We start from the raw sequence: 26814 nt of genomic DNA, 5'->3' as shown, positions 1-26814 counted from the left end.
TTAAGACGTCCCAACCACCTCCATTTGGGTTAAAATCTACAAAAAAATGAAAGAGTAAATGTACCTCTGCACTTTACCCCCATATATATTAGAGGGACTTCTCACAATACCCAGTACTTCAGCTTGAAATCAAGCAAGAATTAGGAGTGATTTACCCCCTTCGTCTCCATTTTTTTTTTTTAAAGGAAAGTTATAAATTATTGTGAAAACCGGAAGTTGATTTTTCACGAAAACACTGGATTATCATTCTTTCACGACACTAACTTAGATATATCCACACTCTAATAGACTACAGCTCACGAGCACTTTAATTACCATACACGAATCACTAACCCAGCATAAGTAAAATTTCCATATTTCTTAAGAAGTTTTGGTTAATGGAATTCTGCAAAGAGTGTGCATGCAGTCGAGTGTCCTCATGGAAAGTCAACTTCTGGCTTTCAAAATAATTTTCTAAAACTACTTATCTATACTTATATATAAAATAATGTGACTGTGCTTCTCATCAGATTTTCACATAGAATGACCTACAGCCATCAAATTTTGTACACAGATAGATTTTTACCAGATCTAATCGCATCCGAAGCCCTTTCCTCGAAATTCAGATTTCAGGTGGTGGTGAAATGTATCAGAATGTCTACTGAGTTTCGATTTCAAAATTCCAGTATATTTCAGTATATTCACAGCAAAATTCCAGTACCTAATACATTTTTTCTTTTTTTTTTAAGGAATAATCACTCTCTTGATAGTTGTTTGTTTGTATTTGTTTTACCATCAAATTAATATTTTATTTTTAATAAATTTAGTTAGCCTTGATTTGTTTGAAATACAAATGATTAGGTATATGTAACTGCTCACGAAAGCGCGACAACCTCAATTCATGACTTTCATGGCCCGTAGACACTCTGTTCACAGGCCTGATACAGTAAGCCAAGAGCATTTTTTGTATTATCTAAATGTATTATTAAGTTATATTATAACTTCTATAAATAATTGTGTATTATTCTATTGTAGTTATAATACAAGATTGTTATTATCCTGGACTTTCGGAGTTAAAAAAATACGGTGTAGATTATAAAGAATGATAATTTTTGTATATTTCATAATTTTTCCAGTATGTGTATCAAAATTCCAGTATATTTTCAGTATTTCTAGTATCAAAATTAAATTCCAGAATTTTCAGTATTTTCAGTATTTCTAGTATTCCAGAATTTTCAGTATCAAAATTAAATTCCAGAATTTTCAGTGTATACATAAAAAGAGAGGATAAATACCCTGGACGACGGAGGTGGTGAAGGATCGGAACTTAGCGCCCCTTTCAGCAGCAAGGCTATATGACCTACAGTTTAACATGGGATCCGAACCACACAAGCTGCAAACGGGAATTCGAAACCGGGTCTTCCGCATCCAAGGTGCGTACGATAACCATATAGCCACAAGGAAGCTCTCTACGGATATTACTGTCAAAGCCATAGTTTTAAGGATCGTTAAGATGAACTAGGGGCACTCTCGACGCCATTCACACTCAATTTTAAGCCCCATCGTCCTCGGGATGGGTGAGTGAAAAATAACATGTTCAAAAGGACTGATATTAGTGTCGAATCCACAGTTCTCGTGAGAACCGGGAATTGAAGGTAACACTTCTGATGCCGTTCAAGTAATACATTCACTTGCGCCTTATAATGACAAAGTCAAGACAAGATCTGCTGGTTTTTAATTTTTAGAACAATCAATTACAAATATTTCTTTTTATTTATTAGACCATTTATAGTACTTAAAATTTCCTGACTCATCCCTATATGTTCTTCTTACAAAGCTGCAGTCCGTGCAGCCAAAACTATAAGTTGAAACTGAAATGTGAACAACTAGGTTTATCGATATTCATGATAACATTGGTTGGGAAGTTTTAGTACTTTACACAGATTTTGCCTCGGAACTTCGCAGATAAAGGTGTATGCAAAACTATTAAGAAAATTATAACGAACTTACATTTGAGCTTCATGGGCCCTTTGTAGCTCTTTCTGTTTCTGGACATTGGGTTCATTATACTTTAAAACACGGCTCTCTGGTACCCATTCATCCCAGCTGAAAGAAAAGGAAAGTTTATATTAATGACAACAAGTATTTCACTTTGTGAGATATACCTAAGTTTGCTTTTACTGCATAGCCACTATGAACAGAGTTATACTTTTCCATTATTGTATTACACTCCTGGCTACTTCACTGCCAATTATGTTGAATGGCATTAAAATACCGAATGAGCATAGTATCAGTTTTATTCACTACATTTACTCTACCCTATCAATAATCCGTTTTGAGTCAAAACTTGAGAACATAACAGAACCTAAGTAATCAATATGGTTACATATACTTCACTCTCCTCATACATTTGTACTATATCAATCCCTATTTGAGACTCTCCTTCCAAGGGAAATAACATAAACCTCACAATAATGAAAAAGTGGGGCCGCGGTGGCTCAGTGGTAGAGCGTTCACCTCTGGTGCTTGGGGTCCCGGGTTCGATCCCAGCCTCCCGCCAAGTGAACTTTGTGGTGGACAAATACCGTGTGCGTGGGTTTTCTCGGGGTTCTCCCGTTTCCTCCCACTTTCTTTATTCCACCATTTCATTCATTACTCATCATCACCGTCTCCTTTAGCCTAACCGGCATAAACGTAGGACGTAAAACTCAAAGATTTCATTTCATTTCAATAATGAAAAATTTTTTACACGCGTAATTTGGAAGCCTTGATTTACAATAATAATAACAGGACAGAATGCGATGCATAATAAAATAAAATCAGCGTACGAGTATTAATGAGCTTCACATTATCTTCACTATCAAAGAAGAGACAGACCACTTCTCATGTCTTCCTGCCACTGAAATTCAAGCAATCAGATACAAAAGTGTGATCAGCACAGAATCTCTAATAGCACTAGTTTGTTCTACTATGGCAATAAATTAAGAAAAGCAATACTGAACGCAACATCACTCAATACAAAATGCTGGACTTAACCTAAGAAAAGTAATTCAAAAGGAAATGAAGAGAACTTCCGCCAATCTTTCTATTTATCGTGTTGCTTCATAAACCTTCCTTGACCCGAAAATGGATTCGTTTATGTCAACAAATAAAACTGTTTAAAAATGGAGCAAGAAATCGTGGGTTCACCATAACCTTAAGTACAGCCGTTTCCTCTTATTTTTATTTTTGAAATTTATTGAAGTACTATTATTTTAAAAAAATAATTTGTTCAGCATTATGGTAGAAAAAAAATATTTGGCCTATCCATTGGTGATATCAAGTAAACTTCACCTAATTTATCACTTTCTAATATCTGCTCCAAACAGCAGAAAATGTGTAGTCCAAGCTGTTATAATTATTCTTCTATCGTTATTAAATGTTCTGAGAAAAGTTACTATTTTCTCCTACTTAATTACTTTAACTGCACTTGCGAAACGCATCTTAAACTGCTACAGAGCCACAGCTTTAAAACACTTTTCTCATTGAATTATATTGATGGTATTTTAAGCTTTAAGTGTAAGGCCTATTCCCATGCAATGTCAATTACAAAATCACAGTATTTTTTTAAGAACCTTTCATATGACTTAAATTACTAAACTAATTCGAAAAGACAACAAATTCGTCCATCGTAAACACTATTACATTTATACGACACCAGTCTGATTTCCCGACATCCCATCACAAAGATAATATGCAAATTCCACTATCCTGTAACCTGCAATTTTTTCATCCTTATTTACACCTTCAAATGACTACATACCCCAAGCGCATTCACTAAAATTCCTCTTGCAATCCATATGAACAATCACTGATACTTTTGCAACGCTCAAATTCTACACCAACTCATTCTCACTACCAAATTCGATCTCAATTTTCACGTTGTAAGTATTCTCCAAATTCTTCCCCCAGACTTTGCCATGACTCTTAGAATAAGATTAGGTACACATCTCACCATTCTATCCAGGAATTGTAATATCATCCAAGACTATTTTCATTCCTTTTATTAATTTTTATTATTTTTTGGTAGTTTTTCTAAATAATCTTCGGGCTATAATATTTTGATCACCTGCACCTTGTTCTGCTTAGGCAAGTGTGTTCAATGAAGTTCCCGCCAATAAGCATTTCTTCACAATGGCTTATACGAGGAAGAGGAAGACAGAAAAGACAGAAGCTGCTATTAAAATATTAAAAATTTACAGGACAAAAAAACATTTTAGGGGAGCGATTTTTCGTACATGAAACGCATTCAAATGTGAAATTAAAAAAAATATTAATAATAAAATAATCTTAAAAATAGAGAAGTATTATCATGTACAAAAAAAAACAACCTATATATAGTATGTTCTTCCCGATTTCAAACTTTAATAACTCACGTTAATTTATTCACAATGACATGCAACTTATGTTAAATTGAAAGGAAAATTAAAAACGTTCTTTTATATATATATATATATATATATATATATATATATATATATATATATATATATATATATATATATATATATATGTGTGTGTGTGTGTGTGTGTGTGTGAGAGAGAGAGAGAGAGAGAGAGAGAGAGAGAGTTAGTTAGTTAGTTATGTTCGGTGTTAAACATGCTCAATATGAGTACCTTTTGTAACTCGACACACACCAATCCGAGTAATGATTATCACATCATTCCTAACATTTCGGAGTCATTAGATGCAACTGCCTCTTAAATGCGTACTTGAAATTGAGGTAAATTGTTAGGCAGAGGTGACTGATACACTCGGTTTTAACATTAAAAAACGCGAGGTGATATCTGGCGCACAGGGAGGGAAAAATGAAGCAAAACTTGATTCTCATGACTAGCCCGTCCTATCCATTGATTTGGTAAGCGTCTGTTGAGTTTCTTTCTGACATCCCTGTGCCAATGGGGGGAGAGGGGGCTCATTCTGCTGGAAAATAAAATTTTCCATGTCCTCTTCCAAAATCGAAACGAATATTCTCATGTATGTACCACTGAACGTAACTTGGGCTAAACTGATGAGAGATTATTGTCCGTTTTCAACACCGAGGATATATGAGACGGAAAATTACTGCTTAAAGTCGAATCTTAAACACTACTAGGGTTCTTATTTGCTAATTACCCCATCGGAAATCGAATCCAGGTACCACGCATGTGATCCGCGTTGGCAAGAGGAGGCACGTACCAACGATGATATTCGTTTGTTCTAACATTGTATACCAGGATTCACATTGAAATTATGATATTGATTTCCATGAATTTCCATGATTACGTAAGTAAAATGTTTCGAACCTGTGATACCACGAACACTATCATTTAATCTTAGGTTTGAAAAGAATCCATTTTTTAAATCGGTCTTCACCATTCTCATAGCAGCTCAATGCTCTCCTTTTTATTTATTTTAATTGCATAACCTTACTTTCTTACTGCAGATATTTATTATGAGTCTAACTTCCTGTAAGTACATTATAATAAAACACTAGTACCAAACAATAATTATACAATAAGATATCTTTAATATCTAGGCATTCTGAACATTCATAAAAATACCCAGATAAACATATAATTTGATATACATTAGATAGGAAACAACCGATTTTAAACTTATTTTTCCACACTAGATCCTCTGTTGGTGCGAATTCAATAACACACAAAGAGTGAAACAGTAACAAAGAGTGACTGGAGCGGTTCTCCTTTCATTAATATATATTAAATTACAATCGTAAAAAGGTGTTTTCAATATATGAACATTGGATTGTCCAAGCCCAGCAGCTAGGCTGTGGTACAAACCATGTGGTTTAAATGGAAAGCACCAACTTCAGGAGTGAGAGAGAGTGTAGCTGTTTTGAAAAGCGAACTGAGTGGCGTAGAAGAGATCGGCATGAGAAGCCGGGTTTAAGTTCTCTTCCAGTCATTCACTTTTTCATTCTTTGTGTGTTATAATTTGGTCTATCTCTTTGATTATGTACAACCAACAAACGTAACTTTTTTCTGCAGAATCTGATTTTTTTATTATTATTATTTAGTTTGTTCTTTTTCAAAGCTTGAAGCTTTAATACCTTTCGTGACTCCTTAAGCTTATTTTTGAAGAATATGCTTTGATTCTTTGAAATGTTCTTCATACCTTCTGTGAGTAGCTCTAATCTTTATTAACATCGCTTGGGTAATAAGAAATTTCTAAATACTGTGAAATCTGACTGCATTTTCCCTGTTTTCTGAGCAACTAGACTACGTAAATGAAAATTTTTATTTATAGAGTTTAAGTTTCATGGCAGTTTTGTAGCCAATAAGAATTGGAAAACCGAAACTTAGCGAAAATTTATTTGTATATTAATAATATGTTTGCCTTGTTGCAGGTTTGAGAACTTCGGATTCTGACCATGTATACTCGAGTGCAGATTTAGAATAGTGACTTGCCTGGAAAATTGGTAAAAAGTAAAAGCAAGGTCAGTAGTGTGGTTTTTGCGGTCAAAAAAATACTTGCTGACATTCATAGGTAGACTGTGGAGATGTAGGAGAGGCCACAATTTCAAGGCAACATGTAGCGAAATGGCCTTCAAAGAAGGACGGATCTATATTGTTAATGACAATCCTGGACACAGCGGTGGACCAAATACCTCAACCACTGATGTGAACTGTGCTCGTGTGGTCAGAAGAACAACATTACGCTCAGTACCAGCTGAGCTTGCACCATATGGTGCTGTGGTTAATGTCCTTGAGTATAGGAAAAGTGTGAGCAAAATTGATGGCACGGGCACTATCCGAGATCCATAAGACAACCAAAATGGTGGCGTCGTTGAATACTCTGCAGCGTAACGCAGCGGACGGGAACAATTTTCTTCACCGGGTAGTGACTGGTGATGAAACTATATTGTATCTGTTCACTCCATCAAGGAAGGAGGCATCCATGGAATGGAAACATGCACGGAAGAAGAAAGCGGTCGCTTCGTCCAGGACGATGGTAGGTTTTCAAAGACCATGAAAATGAATAAACGTCTAATTAAAATTCACAAAATAAACATCTTGGTGTCGCCTACATGACTTTAAGTCTAACAGTCCGCCTCTAAAAATTCCAGCTACTCTTTTGCTATGCTATATTTCGGCTAAGCCTCCGAGCGTCACAAGCTATGCTAGAAGTCTATCGGAGGGTGTGATGCCGACCATGAAGGGGCTAGCAGCTCTGTCGTGTTGAGTACTTCATCCAAAAGACTGTTTGCCCATGTGCTAGAGCTTCGAGTGCATCGTGAGGAGGATCATCGTCTGGTGGTCCACTCTACTGTTCACTGACGCCGCCCTTTCGACATTGGAACATCTAGAGTTCATCATGTCCTTCAGGGAATCTTCAAGAAGAAACTACGAAACCTTTACTTATATATACTCTTTTGCTCAGCGTATAAGCACTTCGTTGAACATCCGCAATTCTCGTGTGGATGTGTGTGTGTAAAGAATTTTTGTCGGTGTCATGGTACCACCGTTGTTTTGTGAAACATCGAGGAAAACTGATACGAACTCTACCTCCAGGTGGGTTAAGTTAACTTTGTTAAACAGTCATTTAAGCTTTACAGCGTATCGCTTGTATTTCTGATCAATATATTTATCAATTATTGAAGGGGATCTTGTTCTTGATTGACCTTATTCTAAGACGGATCATTTCATTTTTTGTCATTTTATTTTACTTTTTGTTCTAATGAATTGTTCGATTAATTTAAAAAGATACTTAGTACTACTTTGTCGCTAGATAACAATTATGAACTATCTCATGTTCGCACCTCAATAGCATGTTGGGACCGACGATATAATTAACTTATGGTAAAAACAGTACCACCTGTAGAAAGTTTAGATAAATTTGCTTTAGGCAAATGTTAATTGCGATAAACATATTGCTCGAGATCTGTGTGGGATTCGTTATGTTCTTGTGCACCGCTACCGCCGGCCCGTTGTTAACCTTCAATTAGCCACTATGTTGTGAAGTGTGATTTTTTATAAATCAAATATAATTTGATGTAGAAACCAATATTTGAATGGTCATTCAGGCAGTTCAGATACTCGTAAGAATCCCCATAATATCATTGTGTGTAGAATCAGTGGAGGGGTCAGATCGTTTGTTGTGTATATTTTAAGTATTACATTAGAACTTTTGAAAAACGCTAGTAAGTTCATTGATTCATTACAGGTTCAAATATTTATTCAATATTATTTTTAGTTGTTTAATTGTCATATACGACTCTCTTCCAATGACTAAGTGGCTAGCTGACAAATCGACAAGGTGATAAGAGAGAACGCAGCCTTCCCATTTGCTTCGAATGCTAGAGATAGAAGCAGTGTCCTCAAGCCTGGGCCACTGTAAAATTTCCTACAGGTAGGCCACTTTCGAGCTTTGCCACTGAACCTTTCGAGCTTTGCCTACACACTTAGGTGAAATAAGGATCTAAAAAAATTGCAATTCCTCCATAACAGTTATTTTCGTCGTAATATTGAGAAATCTTCTATGAAGCACAATCTTATAGAAAGACCCGTAATGTTTACGTTAGTTAACATCACGAATGATTGGAAACTTCACTGATTTTTCATTATTTTGTTAAAAAATCAAACACTATTAAAATAATACTATTCATTTGCAGTTTTAACGAATTGCCCTTTAAAAATTACAGATTGCCAATTTCAAACGACAAATCCTGATTAAGCACTACAATTTCTTGTAGTTTTAATTCACTTTTGCTCACAGATTACTATGCAGATTATGCCACGCAGCATGCAAATACTCCAGCCCTTTGTAGAAGCGATGGTCTTCAACAGTTTGAATGAAGCTGAGTTAAAAATCACCCCGGTATACTGAGTTCTCTATGTCATACTCTGACTATCATGAATTCACTAGAGGTGCACTTTCTGTCACGGCAGCTTAACCACGCTTCAAAGATGAAAATAATAAATTTTCACTATAAAGTGACTTTCTTTCTACTTTTTAAATGTAAAACTAGCTGAACCTGCGCTCTCTACACAGCACATCATTCACATATGAGTATGAATCTTCTTGTCATTCCTCCCAACATCTGTACATGTCCCTTTACAGGAACAAGTGAAACACGTCTTGATAAAATTCGGCAATGGGTACCATAAAGGGGAGATTTTTCGATTATTTTTTCAATATCTCGTATGGTTTGCGAGATTGAGTCTACTTCCGGTTGGAGTTTCTAATTCATGTATGGTCAGTGTTTTCTTTCTTCTTGCATGCAGTATGTAATAAGCAAATATATTACATATACAATTGATTATAATGTCAGTAATATATGTTGTTCATTGCGCAAAACACTCCAAACAATAAAGAGTTGAGTTGACTGAGTTTCACGTCCCGTTCAGCAGCGAGGCTATGAGACGTGGACCTACTGATTAACGTGGAATCCGAACCACATGAGCTCCCGCCGGGAATCGAACCCGGGTCTCCCACACCAAAGGCGCGTAAGCTAACCGATTAGCCACGAAGGAGCTCTCCAAACAATGAAGATTCATCTTAGCCTGGAGAAATGGTTATCCTTCGTTTTCCATTATAATTTGGGCATAAAACAAACGCCTGAGATATATAACCCCTGTATACAACTATGCTGTGTTGGAATGTATAACTCACAGAATATGATGCTATACTTTTTTTAAAAAAAAAAAAAAAATTCAACATTTCCAGTGTACCCCTAAAATATGTAATAAGGAAATAACGGTCACGTTTTTATATATTCAATTAGAACTTGACAATCTACATAAAATTTGGAATCGACAAGCAAAAACGGCAAGTTTCTAGCACTTGTGGTTTTCGAGATCTCATTGTCGAAAGGATTGGAGACACAAATATGCACTTTTCTTTGGAGACAAACATATAAACCTAGTATTTTAATGTATAGATTACTTTGGCTTTTACCTTCGTATAGAGATTCACACCAATACTTACACAGTATTGTAGAGATCCTTCCCGTTATTCTTGTGTTTTTGCTTAGCGAATGTGATAGTACCTATCCACTTAATATATTGTTTATTTGTTCATTAGTTTACCACCCCTCCCAACAGCGAGACTATATGAGACGTGAACCCTACAGCTTAATGTAAGGTGCAAACCATGAGCTTCCATCGAGAATCCTGGTCACCCAAGCCAAAGACGCGTACACTAACCATATAGCCAGAGAAAGCTCCGTAGGACTTAAAAAATCTTGCTTGCAAGTACTAGCCAGTCAAAAAATCTACTAGCCAGACCATTTTGCAGTCACAGTGTTTACACAAATAAAGAAAAATCGCTTTACGACACAATAAGCATATCAATACAATTTTTATTTTTCTTTACTAGCATGTCTCTTACAAATATAAAAAAGAGTGACATCTACTATTTATTCTTGAACTAACGTTTTTGATTGACCGGACTTTACTCGTCAAATGTAGAAACGTACTCGCTACTGGCGAGCAGGCGAATGGATTTTTCAAATACACTATCGTAACACTTGAACTGTCAATAATTTCAGTGAAACCAGCTGATGCGTATTCAGTTGAATAATTATTTGCTAATTAATAACATAAATATAAAGTAATATCAACAGAGTTCACTTTGAAGATACTGACTTTGCAAAATCAAACATATTTTGTTCGCTCTCTTCCTGTTTGTCTCGTGTATATATTTATTTGTCTCGGATGATCCATTTTAATGAAAATTGGAAAGCAAAACATTCTAGATGCTGCTCTATCCAAAATCCCTTCTTCGACTGAATTACATCCTTCCAAATGCAATCACACTCAAAAATAAAAGGAAACATGAGAAACCTATTTGTACATATATTTAAAGATTCACTCCAGGGATAATTTTCCTTCTTCTATGTAATTTCAATTTCGGCACTTCGAATGTCTGGTATTTCCACTGTTTAGATACTTAAGAAATATTACTTAAATTAGACAACCCGTTCTTGACTAACAACAACCAATCAACAACTATTTTCAAGGTCTAGGGTGTACTATGGCATGTCAACGACTACTTTTCTATTAATGATGACTACATAATCTTTAAAATGTTTCGCTCCTCGTGCAATAACTTAAATATATTTTGTTAAGACATGTGGCTATCTTGAACTCGATCATATGTACAGTAACTTTAACGAAACCACATGACGACATCGAACAACAGAATTTAATTAAGCAAAATGTTGCTGACAACCTGGACTATGAAAATGAGCCAATTCCACTATTTAAGTTTAAATTTATCAACTCATTTGTTGTTCTAATTTTATTCTATTAAATTAAGTTGCGAACTTGTAAGGATTAATTGGTAAAATCAATACAGTTTAGAAATAAAATACATGGATTCTTTTAATTACCTTAGTACATTATCCTCTAATTAAATTTTATAACAATAAGAAGTCAAGATGTCCTAAACCTAAAGATTATTTCGTAAACCACTGTTTTTATTAGTATTAATCAAAAAAAAAAAAAAAAAAAATCATGTTAGTATATAACAATACGGAACATTACGAAATCTTACAGGAAATTTATATATTTAGAGTACAAAATTATCCAAGAGATCTGCAATGTTAGAAGTATATTGAAAATCAATGCAGTCATGAAGATTAGAAAACAATCAAACAATATGCGCCTCTTTTTCATTAGTAACACAAGAAAATAATCAGTGAAAAGAAACAAGACCACCACCTATATGTTGTAAGAAAGATAACTATCCTGCAACAATTTCAATTTTCTCTCTGCCTTAGATCTTTGGTTTTGTATACTATTATATTTACAAAGTTATTTATCAAATTGTTAGGTTATTTTATTAAATCTTGAGCTTACGTTTATTAGTGAATAACTTTCCACAAATATGCAACAGAATAAATTATAAATGTCTACTTTTCATTGCATGCTATATCAAGTCTCAATTACACCAAAACCCCTACCCTTAGATTTTTTTTCTTTTAATGAATAAGAAAGTAAGTACTACTTACTTTTTATTCCATCCTGCATAATGAATGAAATATTTGACCTGTTTATCCTTCACTTGAGCTTTTAAGCACTTAGCTTCATAGATTAATGGGCCGTGAAAGCATAACACTTTTTCACCTGAAAATACACCTAACTATTAGAAATGTCTTCTATCAGTACGGCATTAACTGTATACATTATCAAAATATAAACCCATCACTTCAAAATTCAATATGCTGACGTTATATGCACTTAGAGCAGCAAATCTTTACCCTAGGAGATGCATATCACTCACTGTTGTTATATATATCTACATGAAATCAACACTACTAAATCAAAAGTTCTCTCATCAACACATTTTCTTTCTTTTCAAGTTGTAAAAATATATATTCAGAATACTTTCTTCAATACCCACTAGACCATCGGTAAGAAAGCAATCAGAAAGTTACATACATACATTTTTACAATTAACTGAAACAAACATGCCATAAGTGTGCCACCCAATTTCTCCCCGAGTAACATTCCACAACCGTAGAGAAGTACCAGTAATAGAAAACTATTTACAACACGAATTTTTATTCTTTTCTAAAGCCGTATTTTACTTGTTTTGAGTTAGCAATTATGCCCAAAAATGTATCAAACGGACTATCTCGTCCATCTCCCGGTTGGGTTCTATTATTGCTAAAAATACGCAGAAACCGCTCTTTCAGAGCTCTGAAATTCTAACAAAAGAATCAAACAAAGAAACTAGTTTCCTTGCAGCTTGTGATACTCTTTAATAACAATACAAATCTACAGAACTTTCAGTATGGGACGTAAGACATAATTATACAAAATAATGTAATTATCGACAATTGTGAATGGTTATCACTACTGACAATTTCACGCTTTAATGGCATCGTACTTTCAATTTCTCAAGTGCTATCTCAAATTGAAATGATAAATGTTTGATTTAAAACAATAGATAGTATAATATACCTAATCAACTTAAGAAATTAACCACGAGTTTTTCGAATAAACTCGGGTGATTATTGTGAAAGGATCTGAAAATTATACAGCGAAACATCTATGTTGGTGAGTATTGGTCTCATTGAAAAGTACCCAGGACTACTCTTCCGGTTATTTTCACACATCAAAAAACAAGCCAAGCAAACGAGGGGGGGCAGGGGGAAGCAAAGGCCAGTAATATATATATATACCAAGAAAACTTGTATCCTTGTCTATATCCTTGTATCTATCCTTGTATCCTGTATCCTTGTATCTATACTCCAATTGAAGTCTTCAGTGAATTTAATTTTTTGATCGAAGCGCACGTTTACAGGTTGAGCCGAGGCTTTTACGACACTTTTTTACTTCATAATAGGTCTCAGGTATTACAAAAATAGTTAATCTTCTTGTTATTGGGACACTTTATTTTTATGTTCTTTGCTTTATTAATTTTCGTATTGTCATAAGGCAGATGCTATTATCCACGTACTTTAAACGTATTAAACAACATACAAAATGAGACACGTTTAGACACAATAACTATAGAACTTTGAAATAACCATGTTCTATCATAGTACACTTAACCTAACGTATGTTACAGTAAAATAATTACCCTTTTAATTTTCTAGTTTAAACTTAGCTGGATAAATGAAGGTAATGACTGTATCATTAAAAATTGATATCCTAGGCCAACAATGTACGAGTAAAATAATTATCCTCTCAATTTTCTAGTTCAAACTTAGCTGGATAAATGAAGGTAATGACTGTATTATTAAAAATTGATATCCTAGGCCAACAATCTCCGAAAAAGATTGTGATCGAAGCAAGGAGGTTCACAGTCTATGAAAAAGCTCACAGTGACAGACGCCCAGGAGGATTATGCTGTGTGTTTGGTGTGATTGGAAGGGCATCGCACACCACAGGCTGCCGCCGCCGAGCAGAACGATCGATTCGGACCTATACTGTCAATTAGCGTGAATGTTCCTAGCATTAAAAAAAAAAAAAAAAAAAAAAAAAAAACTGCTCGAACTAATCAACGGAAAAGGTTGTCGTATACCACGCTAGGGCGCATACATCTTTAAAGTCCCGTTAGAAAGTGAGAGAACTTGCCTAGAAAGTTTTAATGTGTCCACCGTATAGCTCGTATATAGCATCGCAAGATTATCATTTGTTTCTATTTCTGCAGAACTCTCTGAATGATATTAAGTTAGTTTCCAGAAAGGTCTGTGAATTTTTTGACCAGAAACATCAGAAGTTCTAAAGTTAGAGAATTACGGTGTTGCTGGAAAAATGGAAGAGAACCACAATAAATGTATTCTCAATTCTGACCTCCAAAGGCTCAATACGTTTCAGACAACCTGACAGTAGTGATTGGAGATCTAATCAAATACTTTTCAATTAAAATAAAAAGGAGAAGAAAGAACACTTTCCAAATATAAACAAAATTTTATCTTATGGTTTATTAATGTTTATATTTTCAATTATATATATATATATATACTCAAGAACTTAGGAACTGAGGATCTCAATCCGGCCCTGCCAGTAACTCTTATAGTGATAAATCTTTTTTGTTGGCTCTCTCGTGAGAATAGTCCCATTATCTTCCAGATGAAATGACTGGCTGTGCAAATTGAACATCTGTTTCACTCGGAGAATGACCAAAATAGGGATCTAGTTTCTAAAAACTCCTTTTGCAGACCTCACATTTATTGCTTTGTCCACGATGTATTTTGTTGCAGATAGAATGGGTGAAAAATTTGTACCTTCGAAAGAAACACTAGAATAATTTTTAGAACCTCCATTGTAGGATTCACACCATTCACCAACTGAACTGATATAAATTTCTGGATGTTGCACAAGCTGATTTTTGTTTATTTTCCTCTGAAGATGGAATCTCTACCTTAAAGAGTTTAGCCAGTTTTGATTTGGTGTACTCACCCACAGTTGCAATAATTTCATTGGGCTTTCTTAATGGACAGCTAACGACTTGACTTCACTGACTATGGTTGATTAAAAGGACTAACACCAACCTCTATAGCTAACTGATTCAGGAAATGTCATTCTTTTCTTCTGCAGATACAAGCTTTTCATCATGGGAGAATTTTTCTTCAGTTAGTGCCATTGCTGCTTTTTGTCAAAGCATTTAGAACACAAAAAGTCATTACTGAACACATCTTGACTTTGAAACATTCTTGAAATAAGCACTCTTATTCTCAATGGATATGCTGTCAGAAGACATTTCAATCTCAGTCCTTTCCACAAAATGCCCTACAACTTAATCAGCAGGATCCTCACAAAAGCTTATAGATGCTGTTGGATCAGTAATGTCGTGAACTCTCACTTTGTTTGTCTGTTAACAATGAACTACGAATTAATGTGTCCTCCCTTTTATATGCTAGGCCAAACACACAGAACTATCTGGATGGTTCCTGAATGTTTTAGAAGGCTTTGTTACATTCTGGAATAATCTGGATCGTTCCAGATTGTTTTAGAATATTCTGTAGCATTCCTGAATTATCTGGATGGTTCTAGAATGTTATAAGGTTCTGTTATATTCTGGAATAATCTGATGGTTAAACAATGTTCCAGTCCTTTTATGATTTGCAAAGTTCTATATAAAGAAAATTTTGAAGGAAAAAATCAGATACAACCTTGTTTAACCTGGAAACACTAATATGTCCTAAAATTTACGACGGCGACCTAATACTTGGTGATTTCAACCAGTTCTACGCATGCACTGAAGTTGGCATCTCGGCTAATCTCATTTGGTGAGTAACTGTTGCTATAGGCAGACTGCGTTTGCCAGTGCTCTCCTGTAAGTGTGACATAGAGAGGCAATTCGTAGATTTTACGAGGCATTAGTGATAACGTTACAATTTTGAAAGTAACTTCCATTGTTGTGTATTTTTTTTTCTGAAATAGAAATTTGAAAGCCAGTTACTATTGAAGTGACTCAAAATAACTTCATGAGTGTTATTTTGAGTCATCTTTCGGTTTAGCATAGTAAAAGCGGATTCACTGAAAGTAATGTCAATTTTTTGAAGTAGATTTATGATAAAATTGTAATAGCAATCTATGCTTATATATTGAACCAACAACTTTTAGTTAAAAATCTAGAAATTAGTCACTCTCAATGTATCCTATAAAGTAAATAAATAAACATTAATTATTATATTAGAAAAAAGTTTATAACAAGGAGACAATGAGTTTTACTTCAAGTCGTAAAATTTACAAATGTTTAGTAATAGTGTACTACAGAAACATATTAGTGTTCCCGGGTTAATTTATCGCTTTTGTTCTATCATACTGAGCACATTGTTACAAGATTTTTTTTTTTAAATCATTACGAAATATTCCAGAACCAAAGTGGGTGTTCTCCTTTCAATGATAAGTAGTACCCTTATACAAACAACTCCTGTAAAATTCTCAGAAGTTTTGGGATTTATGTTTCTGAGACCAAAATAAATAAATAAATAATGAGTGCAATCAAAACATCAACCACGAATATGAGTATTGTTTAAAAACGTGTTAAACTCACAATTGGAAGTTCTCCTTTTTAGGGAATGTAGTACTGTATGGTACTAATCAACAGTAGAGAAATCAAAATTTTCGGGATTGGCACTTTTGAACAACAAATTATTTTTTATTTTTCAAAACAAATTTCAGAAAGCCACAACACAAGAACTTGGACACATATATTTCCAAACAGAGGGCATTATTTGAATCACTAATTATCTTTTACATAATTCTGCAAAAAATCCAACCAGTGGCGGACCCAGGGCAAACTTCTGCGGAGGGGCGGGGGGTTGTAATACTGCTACTTAGAGCTATTTTTAAGAGCTCCATACTCTGGGATGAGTATTATTTATATATAAAATTGGAAAGTTTCCTCTTCTGGGGGGGAGCGATAGCCCTGTTCGCCCCCTCCCCCCTGGATCCGCCTCTGAATTCAACATGAGAAATGCTACTGAGGTGCCATCTTTGGTAGCTTGTATCTCGGACCAGAAATTCTTGTGAATAAAACAACAAATATGAGCTTCTTACTTTATCCTGAATTTAAAAATCTGTTAACATCTGAGACTATCAAGGTAATCTACTGTTTACATTGATATGGACTACGCAAATCAGATCCATGTTTTAAAGCGTAAAAAGGTGGAAAGAGAACAGGCATAACGCGTTCCTACACCTTGGTAGTCAAAACACAGTAGCAGGATGAAACTGTGATTCCAGGACTAACAGCCAGTAGTGGTGAGACGGCATGGATGATTGATTCTTGTCTGGAACTGACAAGCTTATCTGCATCTATAGTCATAGGCAGAAAGGGGAAAGAGTAAAGAATACACCGTAGCATTTTGTAGGTACACATATCTCCCTATTACGCGATTAATTCGTTTCCAAAAGTTATCGTGTAACACGGAAACGAAATGCGTAAAATGAATCGTACACGTTATTGCAAAATTGGAGAGGCCTACTATGTTACGTGATGTGTATCTACAGCTTTGTGTGGAATCAGAACCACACGAGCTCTCAACGGATATCGAACTCCAGTCTCCCGCACCGAACTTGCATATGCTAACCATATATCCACAAGGGTGCTCTGATATATATAGTATTTACAAGGTACAAAAATGATCCATAGGTAATAAGTAGTTATAGCATTAAATATATATATGTTATTATCTATATCAGATTACCTAACGAGGAATTAGGGAAACCAAAAATGGATCAAAAGATTGAGACCTTGGCTAATAATTAGTTTTTGGATCACGGCCACAAAATTTTTGAACGGCCACTAAATCGAGTTTTCGTATTTTCTACGGAACAAACACATCATACTGAATTAACTGATAGTTTGAGTTTGGCTACACTATATGTAGTTCTCCAGATATAAGGCCTACAAGAAAATTTTTGATTAAAATATATTGGATTTTTAATCCAAAAACTATTGAGCCTGTGGAGGTCAAAATTAAGATACATTTACTGAGCTTCTTTTTGTAGCCAGTTTTCTTCATGTTTAGGGTATTGGCGATGTCATGACTGCTTACATGCCAATCTCGTCAATGTTCCAGAATATCATCAACTTTTGATATAATTGGTTGCCCACAGAATGTGGACCTTTTCCTCGCTTCGACCAGATCTTTTTTGCACACTGTTGTCCTACGCTATCCACTTTTTATTACTCGTGATCAAACGCTTTAAAAATGGTTCGAGTTCGTTACATTTCAGTGGCGATTCGCACGATCGAATGTATGTTTTTAGTTAAGACCATGTAGTATCCAAACGTCGAGCTTCTTTTTGTAGCCAGTTTTCTTCAAATAGTTTAACACTATTTGGTGATGGATGTTTTGAGTATTGGCGATGTCATGACTGGCATTGCTTACATGCCAATCTTGTCAATGTTCCAGAATATCATCCACTTTTGATATAATTGGTTGCCCACTGCGAAGAGTATCTTGGACATGAAAATTTCCAGAACGAGTGACTATATTTTCGGCTGTTGTTTTTGATAACGTATCATGCCCATAAATAGCACAAATTTCTTCACAGACGCGCGTAGCATTTGCGCCTTCGTCGAAATGAAATATAAAAATGAAGCGCAGGTTTATGGAAACCTTACTCACACTTAAGGCGCAATATATATATATATATATATATATATATATATATATATATATATATATATATATATATATATATATATAATATGGATGGACAGAAATATGGAAACACTTTACAAATTGCACGCTACATTTATTAATAGCGGGTAGGACCACCTTTGGCATGCTTAACTACCTGCAGTCGACGGGGAGTGGTTATCAAAGGGATGTTGTACCATTCTTCCGTCAAAACAACTGCAAGTTGTTGTAGAGACGACGGTGGTGAGTAGCGGGCTCGCACCTTGGCCTCCAGAACTGACCACAAGAGCTCAATGATAATGAGGTCTGGCGATCGTGAAGGCCATAGCAGATGTGACACTTCATCTTCGTGCTCATCAAACCATCCTGAACGATGTGGGCTGTATGAACAGGGGTTCTTTCATCTTGAAATACGGCATTACCATCTGTGAACAAAGTCTGCATCATGGGATGCAGCTGGTCATTCAAAATGGTTACGTAGTCCTTGGCAGTGACATGTCCATGCAGGGTAATGATGGGTTTGGCAGAGTAACAGGATATGGCTGCTCAAATCATCACCAAACCACCGCCATGATTCACTCTTGATAACAGACAGTCTGTATTGTACACTTGTGCTGGCGTTCTCCATACGTAAATTCGGCCAGCAGTTGGAAACAATGTAAAGGAAGACTCATCCGACCAGATGACAATTTTCCACTGCTCCATTGTTCAGTTTTTATGGACATTGCACCACTGTCTCTGTGTAAGCAGCATGATCAACAGTCACGAGTGGTTTAGAAATTGCAGATCTGACATTAATATCCTGTTTGTGAAGTTCCTTTCTGACAGTTTAGACGCTAAACAGAGTTTGTAAGCACTATATTCAGCTCAGCAGTGACTTTTGGCACCGTGGTGATCTGCTTGGTCACAGTGCGTCTGTCTCTGTCACACGCAACACAAACTTGCGTTCCCGTTGATGCGGTTTTTCAGGAACACTTGTAGGCGGTCTTGACCTTCGTGTCGGTGCCTCTTGATACACCAAATATTTCAGCAACTTTCGTCATGGAAGTTCCCACCATACGCGAAACCACAAATTGCCCTCTTTGAAACTCTGTCAGCTCATATATGATTCACGATAACCTGCACAGACCAGTCGCTGAAGTGTAACTGGTCCATCTGTTCGATTGGCTAGGTTGTATTCCTCACAGGATGAGCCCGTGACCACACACACTTACTATTCAGACGCAAATCGTGTTTAAAATGGCTACCTCTTTTATACCAGATGTTTTACATATTTTTGTCCATCCCCCCTTATCAGGGTGTCTACTGAGTTTCATTTTCAAAATTCCAGTATATTCAGTAAAACTATTAGCAAAATTCCAGTACCTAATACAATGATTATTTTAAAGTTCTTTAGAAATAACCACACGCTTGATGATTTCCGGTTTGTAATTGTTTTACCACCAAAAGAATGTTTTAATAAATTTAGTTAGACTTGATGTTTTTGAAATACAAATGATTTTTTAACATTTTTAAAGGGCCTTCCAACTCTCCTCACAGCTCTCCACTCCACAAATTGCTTTAGATGTCTAATTACAAAGTCTAATCACATAACACACACTGTGTAAGTAAACAGTTCTTCAGTAGATTCTGTACCAGGCTTATACTAACGAGTAAAGAAAGTAAAAACTTGTTCTAAATAATAAATCATAAGGCAGATATATACATATTTGTGAATTATTAATTATTAATTCACAATGATTATACCTTACACTCAATAGGTACACGCATTTACGATAGTATCTTTTTTCAAACTTTTCACCCCCTTTTCCAGTTCTTCTGTTTCTTCCTTAACATTCTGTATAATGCGTTTCTTCAATTCTAATTGTTTTATTTCTTCTGCTGCTAACTTTCTTTTGGCTGCATTGTTATCTACCCTCTTTTTATATTTTTCTAAAGCTTCATTTCTCAATGTTGATGAATTTTTGGACTCATGAATCATCATCTTCGAAACACCAATAGCTAATACCCCACCAGCCGCAGATACTGCACCATACACCACAAGCTGCGCAATCAAGCTATTTTCATGAAGATTCTCTATTCTTTATTTATGGAAAAACCTCTTTCAATAGCAGCGGTACCGTGAAACAAAACCAGCACTTTTTGTGTGAAGTGGATCAGTTCTTTGGAAACAGTGTGTTAAAAATAGGCGGTGCTTATAAAATGGTCCACTCAATCAGTTTTCGGATGAAAGTTGTTTACTTCTTCCTAAGACGAGAAATCTCAGTAATCTAGTTGTGCAATATCAGCTTCCATACTTGATAATTGACTTCTCTCAACATTAACTTCTAATGCAGCTATTACCCTGTAGGTCTTAATAGACGAATTGGTCATAATTCCAGGATTGAAGCAGCTGGCACTTCTAACAAACTTGAAAGCAAGAGGACTTTTGACAAAATACTTATGCATATATCAAGGAATTCTCTGGTCTCCATAGAACTGAAGAACTTTTCTATCTTTTATTGCCTTACCTTTTAAAGCTGTTGGGGCTGGAAATCCAATCTCAACAACACGGAAGGTCTTCAGGTTTTCTGTCTTCTTGATATCAATTGAGAGAAGTTTCTTACTAGTATTTGCTGACTTTAAAATCTGACTCTTTATAATTTTTCTCAACGGGTGTAGAAGCATAGTACCCAGATCAGTGAACATAAAAGGCTAAGAGGATCATTACTCTGATATTTGGAGAGATACTGTTTTAGTTCAAAAGAAAAAGAATCGCATAAATGCTAACTGGGAGCAGGTCATTTCTTACAAAACGTTTTATAATTACAAAGCGTCAACATAGTTCTTAATATGTGGCAGTATTTCCACAGTTCTTTCAATAAGTTTTGAGCTTTCGACCCATCTGATGGTGCAAAACTTCAGAAGAAAGATATGTGATCATGTTATGCGTTTCTAATCTGCGAGCCTACTTGGGTAGTCCTTTAAGTAATACAGAGAGCACAAAAATCTATGAATGTTCCATTCGAAGTTGTGTACCGTTTTATATGGACCATGAATAGTATGCAAGAAGCACGTACCAAAGTCCAATAGCTTCGGATTTGAAGGTGAATCATTCAAGTACTTCTTTAGGTCGTTTGAAAACTTCAGGTTTACATTCGGCCCGTCCATTGATACTTGCAATATCTTTAACCACGTTTGTCAAAGTACAGACCCAGTCATGGGTGCCTGAAGGGGAGGGCAGGGTGGGGCCCGAGTCCCCCTGGCTCACGAAAATGTATTAAATTTCTTAAGATCTTCTTCATACAAATAAAAAATACCAAACGTAATATAGCAAGCAGGGATTTGAGCCCTCCTCTAGAAACTTTTCTTCGGGCGCCCATGGACCCAGTCCATATGTAACTAGGTATTCAAATGTATCCTTCTGCATCTTGAACTTCTTCGCAATTTCGCTGTCGGAAACCATCACTTTAAAAAGGTCACTACAAATGCCAGCACTTCCAACAGAAGAATGGGTCATAACTTGATTAATAGCTTACAATATTTCTGCAGTAATAACTTCATCCTTGATAATAAAATTGTAAAAGAGTACTTCTAGGCATAACACAAGTATTGAATGTCCTGTTATCAATAACACAAGTATGTTCGTTATTGACAATTGAAGTTCGCACTTCAAAAAGGTCAGCTTTCACTGGACCAGAGTTTGTAGTAGATGAAGCACCATTCACAGGAACAGAGTCTGTAGTTGCTTCCTTGATAGGTACCATGTGAAACAGTTTTTTGCTCGAACTTGAAGAGCTTACTCTTTCAATATGCTTTTTACCTTTGGCATGAGATCGAATTGAAGACTCCCATGTTGCTAATATCAAAACTGGTTATAATACACAAAGACCAATACTCTTTATACTTATCATTTTCCAACCTCTGACGCCAATTCCAATCTGAATTTATTGTTCTGCCCTAGCACTCATCTTTGAAAGAAGTCTTTCCTCTTATTTTACTCATTGTCTTGGAAAGGTAAGTGCAACACTAATGTAAGTAAGTAAATAAATAACAATGGATACAGTATATTATATATAAAATACACTCAGGGCTACAAACTAGCTGTAGGGTAAAATTTACTGACATCAATCCTCATTTAAAATATGTAGTAGGCTGGGATATAATATAAAGACTATAATAACAAATCATATAATTAACTGATTTTAAAATTGGTCACCTTCTCTTCACTAAGTAGCTATGAAAATTGAAATTCGATCCTTAAATGACAAAGGAACGCGATAAATGGGTAATGCTGTGCTATCACCGAAGGCCAGAGAAAGTCACCGATGCTCAGTCCAATTCCCTTCCTTCCTTTTTAATGTACAATATAAAAACAAATAAGTACCTATACAAAAATTTGTAATGCATTATGTACAACAAAAATAAAAACTATCAACACTGTAAACTTAAAAAAAAAATCTTCAAAAATCAATAATTAATGCGGCCTGCAACAAAAAGAAATAAATAAAAATAAAATTAAAAAGTTAAATTAAATTAAAGAAGAATAGTGTTGTTAGTTTCCCATCATTAGGCATATTTTTACCGACTTTACTGACTAGTTTGCAGCTCCCCACATAATGTACTTGAAATATTGCATATAATATAATGAATCCATTGTTATTATACGTGAGGTACTGGAAAGAAAAGAAGAACGGAGCTGAAAACAGTATTAGTAGAAACGTGGGAGTTTGCGACTATCTACAACCACAAGAGAGATGGCGTCATGTTTTAACGCCAGATCGTTGAGTAAAATCACAATTTATTATTTCAGTACCGTACTGTACTGTATTACATAAGTATTGTTGTTTTATAAAATCACTTTTTCACCACCTGAAACTTAATTTCACTACTTTCATGATCCTTTGAATAATTATATTATAACTTGTTTAAATAATTGTATCTTACTCTATTCTAATTATAATGCAAGATTGTTATTACCCTACAAAAATCCAGGGTAGATTATAAAGAATGATAATATTTGCATATTTCATAATTTTTCTAGTATGTGGATCAAAATTCCAGTAGCCTATTTTTTCAAGTATTTCCAGTATCAGTAGACACCCTGCTTATATATATACACATTCCTGCGCATGCACATTTTTTTATCAATGTTGCCAATCCCGCGTAAAAAATACTGGCCTTTTTTATATATGCCTCGTATATAAAAAGGCCAATATTTTTTACGCGGGGTTGGCAACACTGATAAAAAATTTTACGCGGGATTGGCAACATTGATAAAAAATGTGCATGCGCAGGATAATCTCCTAGTATTCTGTATTTGCAACAGAAATAGAATCGTTTGAGTGAACTTGCATATATGCGAGTAGCAGTAAGATGAAGTAACTGCTGTAATATAAAATCTCGCCAAATGAGAAGTGAGATCTGTTATATGTTTTCTAAGCGTCAAAGGACAGAATGCAGCTGACATCCATGGGGAAGTGTGTCATTTACGGATCAACAGTAATGAGTGAACTCCGTGAAATGATGCAGAGAATTTCGGGAAGGACGTTCAAATGTTCATGACGATGAGCGTAAGGGAAGGCCTAATGTTCAGACGGACGATCAGGTGGACGTGTTAACAAGAAAGTGCGATCCAGTCTCCGGTTCGCAATAACTAAACTCGACAGAGTTTCGAAAAGTGTCTGCGAAAAAAGTGCATCGAATTGTGACTCACAAGGTGGGTTATCACAAACTGTATGCGAGGTGGGTGATAAAAATGCTGACACCTGACAGACACTGACAAAGAGCAAAAAATGACACATGCACGTGATATTTTGGCCCATTGGGGATGACCTTTTTTCTCACTAGTGACAGGGGATGAAAAGCGGATATCGTACGCCACTGGGAGTTGAAAGCAGCATTCAATGCAGTGGTGGCACTCTGGTGCTCCTAAACCGAAGAAATTCACACATTGTCAGCTCATAAAATCATGGAAACCGTATTTTGGACCAAAAGGGTGTGATTCTTGTGGAATCATTGGAACCAGGACGAACAATTATAACAGATGTGTGTACAGCAGCTAAACACTGAGTAATCTGCGACGTGTCATTTAAAATCAGCGAAGAGGAATGCCACGCTCTGGAATTCTACTGATGAATGACAACGCCCGCTCTCACACAGTTGCTCGTACTGTTGAGACAATTAGAAGAATTTGATAGGCACTATTCAATCATCCCTTTCACAATTCCGATCTTACCCCCAGAGATTTCTTTCTTTTTCTTCACGTGAAAAAGTGGCTTCTATTGAAGTGTTTCAACGATAGTGCAGTGCTCAAGACATTAGTTGTGGATTGGCTGCATTCTTGGGCGGTAGATTCTTATACAGACAGAATATGGAAGCTTGTGCCACGCTATTAGAAATGTATGGAGGTTTATGGTGACTACGTCAAAAATAGCCGAAATATGTAGTTGTATACCAATCACAATGAATTTCTTCTCCCATGATTTTCTTGATTTTTTAAAAATACTGACACTTTTTACGACATGCGCTTTGTATATACAGGGTGTTAATGAACTATACCGACAAACTGTAAGAAGTGATTCCTCACATAAAAATAAGAGAAAAAGTTCATATGGACCTATGGCGGAAAGTGCATAGTTTCAGAGCTAGGGCTGACCAAAATCGCGAAAAAGCCAAATTTCAAGAGGCCCTATTTTGAATTCGAGGGACTGTGGATGGTAGTCCTTACCAGCGTAAAGGAAGTAACACATACTCAATCAAAAAATGCATATTTCATTAATGTTCAATGGGTGTAAAGAGTATCCCGTGCAGGGTGAAATTCCCAGACATGCCATCAACCGAATTTTAAGATATGTTCTGACTTTATGACTGGTCCAAAGTAGGCAAACGATAAATCTTGATTGCAGTGAACACGGAATCCTATGGCGCGATGTCGGAAGTGTTAAGGATAGTCAGCAGCACGGTGTCTTGTACTTGGAAAAACGCATGGTGCGATGTTTTGTTTCACGCTTGTAAGTGAAAAAAACGTGAAATACACCGTGACGAAATACATCATCACACGTTATGCCGAACACACACACACACACAAACACACACACAAAAAAAAACACGGTGCCGGTTCCGCTTTCCCTCCGAAGCACTGGCTGTCCATTGTTGTCAAGGCTTACCTCCTTGAAATTAGGGTATATGTGAAAACTCTATTGGGAACATATCTGAGAATTACACCCTTTAGGGAATACCCTCTATACCTATTGACAATTGGATTAAGTAGCCAACAGAGTTCCGTAGCAGGCTAAGCGGCTGAGGTTAGGATTCCCAGACAGAGCCCCCGCAGCAGGCTAAGCCAGGAGATAGGATAGGCGTAGTCCCGTAGCAGACTAGAGGCCTTGGGTAAGGTTACTCCTAATGTTCCGTGGCAAACAGTAGGAGGGACACCAGAAAACTGGTACCTAGTTAGAAACAGAAACAGAAAAATTATAAATAAGGACGCCCCTCAGGATAGCCCGCGTCCTGACAGAGAGTAAGGCATCAACCATCTGTCTACATGCCTCTCTTCACATGCAGTTAGTAATCTATAGCATCTGTCGGGTGGGAGTGTATGTCGCGGCTTCTATCTTAGACGGAGACATTTTCCGCGAATCTATAGTTGTGTAGATAGAAGGAAAGAAGGGTAAAGAAGAAGGCGCGAGAGGAGATTTATTATGTTTTGATAGAGGGATAAAAAACCTGGAAACCAGGAAAAAAAACCCTAATCGGTCATGCTGCATGCATAAGAATTTACATGGCAAAACCACATATGAAGGGTGGTGAAAATCCATGTAAACACGTCTGTAGTAAAGCTTGTCTGTTAAGTTAAAAACCTATCTGATTTGTTAGTAATGTATATCTATGTTGTCTGTAATAGGGAGTGTATTGTTAGTGGGGTCTGTGTTATTTTTTTAACATGCAATTTGTCAATATCATTGTCCATTGTCGGTGCTTTGAGTCGTCATCGGTTTGCAGGTCACGGCTGGCTAACTACCCTCTTTGTTTTTTGATCTTCCGCCGGTCCCCCTGCTATGTTTCTTGTTAACAACTGTTTGTGGATTTGTGACATACAGCTGACCTGTTGTGGATAATGCATTTATTGATAGACTGAAGATCTTCTTGCTGGTTGTGGCTATTACTTCTATGAGTTTGGGTCTTTCTTCTGGTGGTGCTGTTATTGTCAGGATGGATGTGACCCAGGTAAGTATTTTGTGCGTGGCTCGATCAATTG

General features: G+C 36.0%; 1 protein-coding gene across 2 annotated transcripts in view; it reads right to left on the bottom strand.

Moving 5' to 3' along the window:
• MRG15 (mortality factor 4-like) overlaps positions 1 to 26814 on the bottom strand; it is a 99259-nt gene that overhangs the window by 51460 nt on the left and 20985 nt on the right. For both annotated transcript variants that reach the window (XM_081733948.1, XM_081733949.1), the window contains exons 2-3: positions 11976 to 12090; positions 1990 to 2085 (exon numbers count right to left, since the gene is read on the bottom strand). In XM_081733948.1, the coding sequence (XP_081590074.1) occupies positions 1990 to 2085; positions 11976 to 12090 (211 nt within the window). The remainder of the gene's footprint in view (positions 1 to 1989; positions 2086 to 11975; positions 12091 to 26814) is intronic.

The sequence above is a fragment of the Thermobia domestica genome, chromosome 12 (genome assembly GCF_964235325.1).
Source record: "Thermobia domestica chromosome 12, izTheDome1.hap1.1, whole genome shotgun sequence".
NCBI classification, from domain to species: Eukaryota; Metazoa; Arthropoda; class Insecta; order Zygentoma; family Lepismatidae; genus Thermobia; species Thermobia domestica.
The sequence above is the reverse complement of the archived record's forward strand: the minus strand, read 5'-3'. Positions and strand labels throughout refer to the sequence as shown.